At 37.0% G+C, this 13,336-nt stretch overlaps 1 protein-coding gene across 1 annotated transcript; it reads left to right on the forward strand.

Annotated features, from left to right (window-relative positions):
- Window positions 1-7,367: 7,367 nt before the first annotated feature.
- LOC113703838 (protein FAR1-RELATED SEQUENCE 5-like) lies at window positions 7,368-10,051 on the forward strand. The gene is made up of 2 exons (XM_027225318.2): window positions 7,368-9,535; window positions 9,808-10,051. Exons 1-2 carry the CDS (start codon window positions 7,368-7,370, stop codon window positions 10,049-10,051), a joined length of 2,412 nt encoding a protein of 803 aa, XP_027081119.2.
- Window positions 10,052-13,336: the final 3,285 nt, after the last annotated feature.

A 13,336-nucleotide genomic window follows, 5' to 3' on the forward strand; every position in this document is an offset into this window, starting at 1 on the left:
AAATTATCAAAAACAAACTTTCATAATTGTCCACCTAGTCCAAGTGTCAATAGGGGACCAAATTCACTTTCATAGTTGTGGTGGCAAGTGACTCAGTTGTAGCACTTTGATGAGGCTGAGAATCGGATGTTGGACTGGTTGGTTGTTTGCCTGAGTGTGTGCAGTTGATGATATTTGTTCAGGAGTCGTGTAGGATGATGAGCCAATAAAAGATATGCAAAGCTCAATCAACAGCAATTCTCTAAGTTGAGACAATGAACCATTATTCCACAATGATTTAACTTGGGACTCAATGCGTACACGAAAATTGCAACTCAAGTAGCTGAAAATAAGTATGTAGAAACCAACTACACCAAATTGATCAAATCCAAATAAAAATGTAGCCAATTATCCTTGACTATAATAGATGAAGAAAAGACTTCCCAAATAAACAGCTCCATGCATGCAATAAAAAAAGCACGATTGGCAACAAACCAATGAACACTCACTCAAATGAAAAGACTGAGTAAATGGTGCAAAAGTAAACAAAAAATGCTAATAAATAACAAAGCAATTGACCAACACTTTTCAAAGCTAGCATAGAGCAAGTGGGAATGTAGAATAGAGGAAATTGCAACTTATGACTTCAGCAATGTCTCAAGTGTACAATTGATTTGAGAACGGACAATCTTAACTTCTTTTTATGCTCTAAATTTTAGCAATTTGATCACAACTAGTTCATGATCAAATGAAGAGTAAAGCGCTAGTGTAAAAAGCACTATATTTGCGCCGCTCACGTGAGACATCAAATTTTCTATGCATCGCTTGAAAAGTAGGCACCTAAACCAACAACATCACTAAAGCAGGGCAATAAAGTAAAATCACACCACCACGCTTGCTATATGCCTAACACAATTAAGCAATTTTTGCACCTTTCAACTCTTTCCACCTAAGCCACACAATGCAAACTATCAATTAATCCCACACACTAAATGTGCCCATAGGGGACCTCTGTTACTATTCATAGGAGGAACTCCCACTTTTTATTCTCTTAGGATATATTACTAGCATGTTTGAAGAGATAATTGTTCTCTACGGCAACTTCTCTTTGGATATTCTTCGTCCTCTTTTTTGACTTTTTAAAAAGGCTAGATGTAATCATAACAAAAAGGTCATCTGCAATCTCTTGTGGGGTTAGTTGTAATAAAAACCTAGGTAATTTGATTCCAACGGTTGCTCTAGCATTTTTTCCCCCATTTCTTCTAGTTCTCTTTCTTGTGCTAGCCTCCTTTTTATCCTAGCCAAATTTCTTGTCCTTGTTCTCCTAAATAGACTATCCTTGATCATTGAATGAGGATTCCATAATTTTGTCCAAGTTGAGACTTCTCACAAGGCAAATTTGGTCAGAAACTTAAAAGTTTGGACTCCTTATTTTCAAGAAAAACATATGTATGTATTCCTTTTAGATTACTCGAACTAGGAAGCAAACTAAGTGACAAACCTTTTGTTTCGCGAACTATCTGAAACCATGTTGAGTACTCTGCTTCAATTATCTGAGGGAACAGGAATTTAAAGTCTCCATTAAGTTTGCTACCAACGCCTACGTTCCTTCTCGAGAAGCAGAGAGCCTGATATACCACAATAAACAATACAAACACTTTATGTGGTTTTAAGAAATAATCCATCTAAAACATACCCTCTCATATGCAATTTGATTTTGATTTGCATACTGGAGATGTTCTGAAGGCATCAAATTTCAAGTAAAACGTGTACTAGTTCCCCTAAACCAGTGAAATTTATCCTTGCTGTTACGTAGTTGCAATGGCTTCTCAATTGGTGAATTGTGTTTCGATTGCACTCCTGAAATAATTTTTCCAGTCATTACTAAGTGGTTGTTTGGTAAAAGTTCATCCATCACAATTAGTAAAATTATGATTAATTAGCTAATGATAATGGGTTCTTGTTGAAACCCATAGATCGTTTGACAGCTAAAATGCAAATATGGATTTTACACTTTTTTTCTTTTTCGTACTCATTTTTCTTTTATGTTTTCTCCACTCTCTTCATTTCTTCTAGTATATTTTTTTAGCTTTTATATTTCTAATAAAATATATATGACACATGGATAAATAAAGATTTATTCCCTTCTGAAAAGTAGTTAATCACAAAACTCTTAGAATGAGTTTATAATATCCATTAACTCATTTTGATTAAACGTAACCAAACGATAAATATCACTTCCCTAATGTGCTTAAATGTTTTTTTTTTTTCCTTATAAATTCACCAAAAACAAAAGTACACTTGATTATTTTGGAGAAAGAAGTGGATTGATTCTTCTTTTCATTGAAACCTTGATGACGCTATGCCTAACACTAAAGAAATTTAAAGAAAAAAAAATATGATGGTAGATAAAAAACGGGAAATTGGACCAGCATGAATCTTTTTTATTTTTTTTGATAGGTCCGATTTGAATCTTTTTGTCGTAAGAATTTGTGGTCAATTACGAAAACAATTCACTTGGGCTACCTCGTGCAGCATCCGTGAAGCAACACTAGATGGGATATTATACTTAGTGTAAACTATCACCAGTTTTTACGAAATTTTACGACGGGAAACCAAGCCCACTACGAAGCTCTTTTCCAATAGCACCGCCATCAACAAATTACTTCAAGAAAGAAATGGCGATGCTGGTTATTTACAAAATTAAATGCAAAGAATTATGGAGAAGTTTTCTCTTTTAACTAACCAATCAAAAGCAATCTCTAAAAACTTTTATCCCTTCATCTAAATTATCATCAACTTAATAATATTAAATAACTTGCTTTAGTAGATAGATGTGGTGTAATGGGATATTGATATGTATATCAATTTTATACAACAATAGATAATTTGTATTCACTGAACTTATTTGTTTAACTAATTTTTATAAAAAATTATCTCCAATAAAGTCAAATATTAAAACTCAACATGGAAATTTATTATTTCAGACTAAATAATTTTTTTAAAAAGGCATAGATGCCCTAGATGCAATATAGTGTCACTCTGTGCAATATATGTGTAGTATCCCACATTAGTGGTGGGAAGAGGAAAAAAAAGGGTTTAATAGCTGGGTCCAATGGCTACTTTATAATTTGAGTTAAGCATTTTGGGCTGATGAATTTCGATCCAAAAATTACTTGGGCTAACCCTTGAATATGGGTTGTGATAGTTGATATCAAAACAAATCTCGCATGATCTTTGTGTGGATTTAGTTGGTATCAGAGTGAATATCCCATGGTCTTTGTGCGGGGTGAGTTTGGATCAACAGATTTTGGTTTCGACTACGTAAAGAAGTGTAAGAAACTAAATGCTGTGTAAGGCTCGTCGGACAGGGCTACCTGCGGGGATATCTCTAGAACCTACGGAATTAAATATCATGATCAAGTGGACAGTTTGAATCCTGAAAGTGGAGAGAACGTAGTATCCCACATCGGCAGATCAAGTGGACGGTCTGAATTCCAAAGGTGAGGAGAATGCAGTATCCCACATCGGCGGTGGGAAGAGGAAAGGAAAGGTTTAATACTTGGGTCCAATAGGTTACTTTGTAATTTGGATTAACCATTTTGAACCAATGAATTTCGATTCAAAAATTACTTGAACTAACCTTTGGACCAGGATCGTGACAATATGCATGGGTTAAAATCCAGAATTTGATGATTTCTAGATATGTCCAACTACGTTCCGAGCAATTAACTTCAAATTCAATTGTTTTACATGTGTACCTATTGATGAAACGGCTGTATAATTTTAGTCAACTACGTTCCGAGGAGATCACCAAGAGATTGGTAAAAGCGAGCCAAAGCTTGATATCACTAAAACTGGGAGTAGCCATCCAAGAAAACTGGAGCTTACAGCAAACACCGAAGACCAACCAATTAAAAGTCCGCACGATTGCAAGCCTAATTGGAGCTGCATTAGAGCAAAATGTCAACGAACGTTTCCATCATTTCCTTAAAAAAAAAAAAAAACGTTTCCATCATTGTTTGCTTATTGATTGTCTCCCCCATTATTTCCATCCACATGTCCATTTGTTCCCTTCTTATTCTTCAACTTTCTCTGAAAAGTTAATGAATTTGTTTGAGAGGGAGATTTGAAAGCCATGGAAAAATTAATACACCCAATATTTTAGTATGGAGGCAGGAATTTAGTTTCTTAGATATCATGTTAGGTAATGCAATCCGACCAAACAATGGTCATACATTGCTGATTGAAATTCATGTTTAAATACTAGATAGAAACCTTAAAATTTTGATAAATGACATTACACCTGCACCTTTCGATATAGAAAATGGACCGAGATTAAAAATTCCAGTATAAAAGTGAAAAGGGTTTAAAAAAAAAAACAAAACAAAGCATGAATTGGGGAGGACCATTTGTCTCACTGGAATCCTATTGCTTCAAATGTTCCCATTGAAATCCATCGTTTTGGTTCAACTTCTTCACTTAAATCGTTAGTTAAAACTACGACTAGTCTTGGAATATAACAAATGGATAAAAATTGCATGGCAAATTATAAAGACTCAAACAATATTAGACAAGCTTTAGCCAAGAAGTAACTTTGGAAATGGTTCTCTTAATTGATCATCGATGCAAGAATAATTCCACTTATAAACTGATAAACAAGTTATAACTGCCAAATAAGTGATGACAGTCAATTTCTCCTTAAATTATCGATAGCCAAGGTACGACCGTTAGTTATTACCCTAATTACGAAATAACCCTAGGTACGATGGTAGAGTTCAATTTTCTAATTGCCTTACGAATTAGAGAAACCCTATTCTAATCAAACAACATGCTACGAGGGTTGTTTCAAATTAGCCCGTATATTTCCTTGACACAAATCTAATTATACCAGTTACCACTAATTTAGAATAATTAAATAATTACGGATTTAATCACTCTAATTGGTTTTAGGTTGTTAAATTAATCTAAAATCTGGGTCCAAAATAATTGAATAATACAACAACCGTAAGAACACAAGGCAGAAAATATATGAATACTAGAAAATAATAGAAAAAAGTAAATCAGTTCGATCTCACAATTTAAATTGAACCAAGTCCTTCATTATTTTTTGACTAGAAAAAGAGATTTAATTTATCTCTGTTGAAAAAATCTCAGAAAATTGCGGAAATATTGTTGAATGCACCGTCCCTCCACATTGAGGTGATGAAAATCAATGGAAAATAATAAAAGAACAAGACAAAAGCAAGTCTCCTCTTGCTTGTGGCGGCTGACTTTTTCCAAAACCAAGTCTTCCAAAGGTTAAGTCGAGAGTCCTGGTCTCTCTTGACTTCCCCTTTTTTAAAGCTACCTAAAGAAGAAAAAGGAAGAGTCCTAAAAAAATAGCTCCTAGTCTGCCGCGCTTTGACCACTAGATAAGAAAACAATTGATCCTGCATATCCCATGTTCACCGAAAACATATGGCCGGCAATTGCATCAGTTGGCAGATTTTGTGACCCTACTTTGTGGTAATTTCTGTAGTGCATTCACAAAGTTGGAAGATACGTGTGGAAAGCAGATAATATGGCAAAGAAGCCTCCACGTTGCAACCTGACAAGTACGGACCCGAAAGGGAATAATTCCAGAAAAGGAAGTGATGACCTATAACCGCAGTTTGGACATTGGAAATGTAGCGTACTGCACAAGTTGGAAATGCATTGGGGTGAAACGGAATTAACATAAATATAATGGGCTAAGGAGTAAAAATAAACCCGTAACTTTATTAAAACAACCCCAATTTTCAACTCTTTCGTCCATAATAACAACGGAATAACCCATTTTCGTTGAATACAAATGTTAGCGATTGCACAATATCATATTTAAATGCATTTTTGAATAAAGAGCCAACTCTTTATGGCTTTCCTGGACTACAACTAAAGATTAAATCCATTTTGAGGACCATTATTATATTCAAACGTGTGTCTCAGTTCAAAAGTTTAAGCTCCCCTTGGCTTTTTTCCATTACAACAACATAATACCCAAGGTGCCATAAAGACAGACTGATTTATCGGATAAAATGCAATTAAACCCGTTGGTGAGTAAAAGACCAGCTCTTTGTGCCTTTCAACCATTACAATGACAGAGTACCCAACGTGCCTTAAATACAAATGTCGGGTTATGGGATAAAATTTAGTTAAAACGGTTGTCTTATAAACGACCAGCTCTTTACGACTTTCGTCCATCAGACAGTTAGGAGAACCTAATTTCCTTGAAAAAAAAATAATTTATCGGAAAGCATAAAAATTAACACGCCGGTGTCGGTTCTGTTGTATAAAACACCGAAGACGAAGCGTAAGCGGTACTAAACAAAGCCATGGTGGGGCCACCGAAGAGGAAGCGTATTAGGTACTAAACACAGAGCCATGTTGGGGCCCGCGGTGATGCGTGTGTTTGAAGACAGGTGGCGAGGTCGGAATGGAAGGCAAAAATTTGGTAAAGAGGTGGTGTCTACTGGTGTAAATTCAGGCGCAGGCGGTGACGGTAGATATATCTGAGGAAGGCCCTTCCGAAGCTGTGGTGACAGACTGCAGCGGCGTGGAACAGAAGCAGAGAAATCAAAGGTGAGTACTTTTGTCCATAACTTTGAAAAATGGATTAGAATAACGAGTAAAGTACGTCTAGTAGGGTGATTTCTACAGTTCTTGTAAGAGGCAATGATAGAGGAATAAGGAATACGAAATACGGGGTGTAAGACCCTGCGTCTTCGAACAAAGATGAAACGAAACCGGGATATTATCGTAGTTTGTTTGTGCACCGAGCTTTGTGTACGTACGTAAGAAATGTTGGTCCTCTAATTTGTATTAAATTGTGTAAAGGAAATTAAGCAGAAATGAGTGAAGACGTGAAGAAGACGTTGTAACAGGACTAAAATCTTAAAACAGAGTGATTTGGATGGCCGTGTGGACATGGATAATGGCCCCCATACTGCATTGCGAATGCTTATGTGAAAAGAATTAAAGAAACACACAGTAGAGGTTTAGTTTGTGGGTGTTAATGAAAATGCATGTCGATAGTGGTATTTTATGCTAAAGGTTGATATAATTGCATTAGCCACACTTATAAAAACTGTGTATATGAATGTTAGATTAATGTTTATCGGTTGCATTTTGTGAAAGTTGTGAGGTAAAGTATGGTTTGTTAACTGAAATGATCGTGTATATATGTTTTGTTCCATTAGTAGACGAGCAGTATTTATGTTACAAACGAAAGCATATGGGGAGGCTGAAAAAAAAATGTTAAGCGACCATGGTTAGAAAAAACATTGAACAACCACACAGGGGTTGTAACTATGGGGCAGGATGGGGCGCTTAAAACTCATGACATGGTGCAGGAAACAGAGAACGGATAAATGGGGTTGGATGTTTGCGGCAGGTTAAGGTCATTTGACCTTAACCAAGAACCTGAGTGTGACCGAGACACATTCATTGAAGAAAGCGGTGGTTCAATAGGAGGACACGAAGATGAGGAGGCAGATGAATTGGTGGGCGCAATAGGCGTGGATGACGTAATGAAATTAACATTTGACACGGAAGAAGAAGCTGGGGAATTCTATAATTTGTATGCGAAACTAAGCGGATTTGGGATTCGTAAAAGTAATGCCAAACGAGATGCAGATGGCATTTCAAGATTTAGAAAATGGGTATGTTGCTGTGAAGGTTATAGGAATGAAAAGTGGTTTAATTATGAAGACCGGAAAAGAGAAGCAAAACCAATCACAAGAACCGGGTGTGGGGCTTGCTTTCGCGTGAAATATGACATAGAATCGGTAAAGTATGTGGTGACACGTTTCATTATGGAGCACAATCACCCGCTGGCATCAGAGGCAAGTGTGCAACACATTAGGTCGCATAGAAAAGTGAGCGATGCAGAATATGCGCAGGCAAAAAGTCTAAAGTTGGTTGGGGCCAGAATATGCCAGATAATGAAACATTTTGTTATCAAAGCCGGAGGGTATAGTAACGTGGGATTTTGCATTAAGGATTTGTATAACCGAATGGACGAGGAACGTAGAAAAGATATTTTTAATGGCGATGCAGAAGGGGCACTTGGGTTCTTGGCAGCGAAGAAGGATGCCGATGACATGTTCTTTTATAAATATCATGTAGATAACGAAGGAAAATTGGCAAGGTTGTTTTGGGCAGATTCTAAATCTCGTGCGGACTTCAGTGTATTTGGAGATGTATTGGTGTTTGATACAACATACAAAACAAATAAATACCGCAAGCCACTAGTTGTACTTGCAGGGGTAAACAACCATTTGAACAGTACTGTTTTTGGCTGTGCACTGCTATCAGATGAGAGGATTGAAACATATGAATGGGTGCTAAGTACATTTGTAGAGGCTATGAAAGGTAGAAAGCCAGTAGCAGTGATGACAGATGGGGACAGTGCAATGAGAAGAGCCATAAAGAATCTTCTCCCGGATGCTTGTCACAGGCTATGTTCGTGGCACTTGCATAGAAATGCACGGAGTAATATTCGCTGCGAGGAGTTTAATAACAGGTTCTATAACCTGATGGCGAGAAAGTGTAGCACTCTTGAGTTTGAGGATCGGTGGGCTAGGTTGGTTAATGAATGTGGGGTGGTAGAGAATGAGTGGGTGAAGAAGTTGTACCGTAGGAGAAGGTTATGGGCAGAGGCCTATTTACGCGGTCATTTTTTTGCAGGTATGAGAAGTACTCAAAGGTGTGAGAAAATGAATGCTTTTTTGAATGAGTACTTGAATGAAAAAATGCGACTATATGAATTCGTTAGAAGTTTTGATTTGGCAATAGCATGGCTTCGACATACTGAGAGCAAAGCAGTTCACACAAGCGAAAACACAAAACCAGTCTTAACCACAATCCTGCCCGAATTAGAGGGGAGCGCAGCGGAGGTGTTTACAAGGAATGTGTTCTTCATGGTGAGGAAGCATTTGAACAGGCAAGGACTTCTAATTTCTGAGGGCTGGAGCGAGGATGGAGGGAGTCGTACATATTATTACTCGAAATATGGTGGACACGAAAGAAGTTGGAGGGTGGATTATGATAGGTCAACGGAGAAGCTAATCTGCTCTTGCATGAAATTCGAGTCAAAGGGGATTCCTTGTGCTCACATGTTTCGCGTGATGGTGGTAGAAGGAATGAACAGGATCCCAGAAGCATGCATTTCGAAGCGGTGGACAAAGGGAGTTCACTGTACTAATAATGGAATGAAAGCATTTGTTGCAGACGAACAGCTGACACAAATGGCCAGATATGGCACTTTAAAGTCCAGCTGTAATACTATGTGTTACTATGCCTCCTACATGGATGATGCGTTTAATGACCTGCAACAGATGTTTGACAAGCATTCTGTGGACCTAAAGGAGAAGTGGATTGATAGGGGATATGGGGGAGATGGATTTGCAATGGATTCAAAAGTGAGGAACGATAGAAGTAGAAGAACATTCGGGCTGTTAGATCCCAGGGTTTCCCGGTCTAAAGGTGATCACAAGCATGCAGAAGCAAAGAAGAAAAGAAAGTGTGGTCATTGCAGGTACTATCGGAATTGCATACGTAGTTATACAGTAGTTAATTGATAAAATATATGAAGTGGACAGTGAAGGTAATAATGAAGAAGCGGGTATTTTTCGTTCTTATTAACAACAGTAGTAAATAAACACATAATTAAAAGTGCATACAAAGTATACAAAGTTATTGCCAATGCAAGAAAGTTGAAGTGGTGTAATGTTAGCATTGTGCTCAGTTAACGTGATTACTTGCAGTCACAAATGATTTGACATGTGATATATGGGTTGAAGATTGCAGGCAGGCCACAACCAACGAACATGCCCATACAAAAATAATTCGCACAACACAGCAGTTCATGATGATTATATGGAAAACTGTTTGGATGACTCGCTGGAAAAATCATTTGAAATTGGTACGGGCTGGAGCGACTCAGGCGAATGGAGAGGACAAGCATCTGTACCACAACCATTCGGTAGCGGTGGAAGGGACACAAGTGGCCAACAAAGAAGTCCAGGAGAAAGATGAGGCACTACTGTTGTGATGCTTCGGTTTGCAGTTACGCAATAAATAAGGCAGGTTTTGGTGAGTAGAGGTGCAAGAGTAGTCTTTCCATGAAACAAGTATGAAATTGTAGAAGGGGAAGGGTTTGTATCTTTCCTTCGCATTAATTTGTCTTGAGCATGAGAAGGCTACAAGGTATTCGTGAATGCGGGGAAAGCTGGGTATAGTGTTTAAAAAAATTTGATTCCGTTACCCTTGAAGTGTAAATAATGTAAGTTTGAATGTGTCATGGGCCATTGTAAGCTGTTATCACCACAGCCACTGAAAGGTAGTAAACAGTCATTGTACTGATGCAGTACCTGTTGGTAAATGGCTTTGTTGTTCTTATTTCACTGCTGTTGCGTGTGTAAATCCTATTATATATTCGTCTAGGTGTGAAATGCAGAGGTTGAAAGAGATGGTATGGTTGTGCATGTAAGTAGCAGCCGTGACGACAGACAGGTTACAGAGCAACACCGGCTTTAGGGATTGTGTTTTGTTATGTATCGGTGGGGTGAAGAGTATTCAAGGTTGCTAGGTGTAGATGGGTAAGTCATTGTAGTTCCACCGAAGGGGTCATGCACAGAAGGATCACCAGATGCATGACTGTCAAGGTTGCGTCGTAAGCACTGCTGTAGCAAATACCGCTACTGCACTGGTTAATAGGAGAGTAAGTAGTTGACAAATTGTTTATTAGACGAGCCAAACTTGTTCCTGTTTTTGTAAATACGAAATTAAGTGGAAGCGTATGTTGCGCAAAATCTCTTCGTGGGATAGACGTTTTCCGAAGTGGCTACTTGGGAATCAGCTTCAGTTGCCCAGCTTTTGTAGACTGGTGCCGTACGCTGCTGCTATAAACTGCTTTTACGATTGGGCTGTTTGTTCCTCGCCTTGCTATCCTAACCAACGACCGTAAGGCCCAACGCCTTTTCTTTTGCCCATCGTTCCATTAATGTGTAGGAACAGTAACTTATGTTTCTCCCCATCTATTTTCATTGCTCACAATGCTTATGCGTCTCTTCAGTGCACCAATAACAATGGTATTATTACTTATATGTATTATATATGTACATTAATTTATGTAATATAATTAATATTATGAATTATACTACTAATTATACATATTTACTAATAGAAATTATTAATTAGTTCGAGTAACTTTACTAATACATTTGTACTAATATATTTAATTAGCCAATAACTATCAATTACAATGTGGTTTGTAATATATTTATTAGGGATAATTTAAGAAACCTCCCCTGAGATTTCTGACACTTTCACTGGCACCCCCTGAAGTTGTCAAAATTTGACTGACCTCCCTTGCCTTTGAGTTATTGGGTCCCTTAGCTGACATCATGAAGGCCAAAATTACAAATATATGGTATGAAGTTGGGATTAATTACTGATGTTGGGGTTTATTATTACCGTTTAGTCGGAGAAAAGGGAATGTACAGTGAATAATGAAGCCTAACAACAATAACACAAACTGTGAGAGTAATACATGAAGTAAAGCTGGATGAGGGAGTAAGGCACCTTTTTTGTGCCATTATTGTGGGTGCTGTTTCAGTTATAAATGTTTTTGAAATGCCATTCAAAAAATGGTACAGTAATTTCTTTTGAAAAAAAAATGGTAGGTTATCTACGTAATATATGTAAAAAATAGTTTAAAAAGGAAATATCCCATAAAGTACCAACTCTTTATGGCTTTTCTGTATTGCATGAATGAAGTACCACATTTTGTATGAAGCTTTTATTATAAATCATTTAATTTTCATAAAAATTTGCAAATAAAATTCAAAAGCCGTTACAGAGACATCTTTACGAAAGGAAAACTAGCATTTTTTGAATTATTTAATATAAATGAAATATTTTAAAGTAAACAAAAAAATTTGTTTGTTATAATATACCAGTTCTTTACGGGTTTGTTCCATTATATGAATTAAGTAGTAGCTGTTTAAGAGTAGTTGACTTCGAAATAGAAGCGCAACTTTGAAATACGCTATTTCAATTTTAGTAAATAATGTTTATATATGAAAAATTGGTTAACTAGCGCAGTGAATTCAAAGCCTCCTTATGTATCGGGTAAAAAAAGTACTCCAGGTCTGCACTAAAACACCAGTTCTTTATGTCTTTTCTCCATAAATCATCCGTTTTTCCATTTTTCCACAAGCTAATTCAGGGGATGTTTCTGAAATTAGCCCTTATAATATATATGTGTATGTAAGATTAATAATTTATATAATAATAAATATGTTTATTATTATGCATATAAGGTTGCAAAATGATTTAACTTAATATCTTATATACGTTATAACTGTGTAAAATATTAGTTATTTAGTATTTATATATATTATGTAATTATAGATACATATTTATAATTTCTTTGAGGGGGTTTACTCTCGGAAAAATGTGCAGTAGGAGCTTAGTCTCGGAAATCTGCTGAGGAAGTTGTTGAAGCGAAAGAAAAAGGGAAATGTGTGTTGTGCACAAAGTAACGAAACAGAGCTGAAAACGATTAAATTTTTTTACACCATTTGTACATTTCCAATGGAGTACAATATTTCACGTAACTAGTTTGCACAAACTTGAACTCATATTCTTGTGTTGGAGTTGCATTCATACAAAAGGCTTTTCTGTCATGATATAAATAAGTTCGAAAAATGTAATGCATTAAATGTGATAGATTTATAATAACAACAACTTCCATTTAAATTGTTTTGTTGTAAATATTTAATTTCACTGCAAACTTCAATTGTAGGTGAAGAACAATCTGGGACAGACGAAAAATAAGAACAGGACTATAAATTAGTTGTGGGAATTATCTGTCAACTGTTAACATTTTCCGTGTTCAAGTTTAAAATTGTATCAGAATTACGCAACACACGTGGCGATTGCTCACAGCTTAGCTTTGTTGGTGGGCACTACCAACAAGTTTGCATACTCATTCGTCCGGCTACACAACCTTGTTTGCGGTTTGGGGCCATGGGTGCTCAGTCTTTGGCATTATGAATTCCCTGACATTCGTGAGCTTTGGGTCTACCAAGCTCATCCGTAAATGTCTGCGTCCCGGCACTTGTGTTCGGACGCTTACAAACACAGGATTTCCGGCCACCAAGTTCACCGCGAAGGCAGCGTTTCGCTGTCCCCTTTTGGAGCTTCAATGCACTTTCCAAAATTACCTGTATTTGATGTAGCCTTTGGTCCACCACTTGTGAGTTGTCCGACACATTGGATGCCAAACGAAATATTTCTGCACTTTTTTCTAAGACTTTCTTTCTCAGGCCCA

Source organism: Coffea arabica, chromosome 8e, assembly GCF_036785885.1.
Source record: "Coffea arabica cultivar ET-39 chromosome 8e, Coffea Arabica ET-39 HiFi, whole genome shotgun sequence".
Taxonomy (NCBI): Eukaryota; Viridiplantae; Streptophyta; class Magnoliopsida; order Gentianales; family Rubiaceae; genus Coffea; species Coffea arabica.

Coding starts and splice junctions, on each gene's coding strand:
- LOC113703838 (XM_027225318.2), top strand. CDS start 7,368: ATGGGGTTGGATGTTTGCGGCAGGTTAAGGTCATTTGACCTTAACCAA. Junction 9,536..9,807: donor AGAAAGTGTGGTCATTGCAG/GTACTATCGGAA, acceptor TGAAGATTGCAG/GCAGGCCACAACCAACGAAC.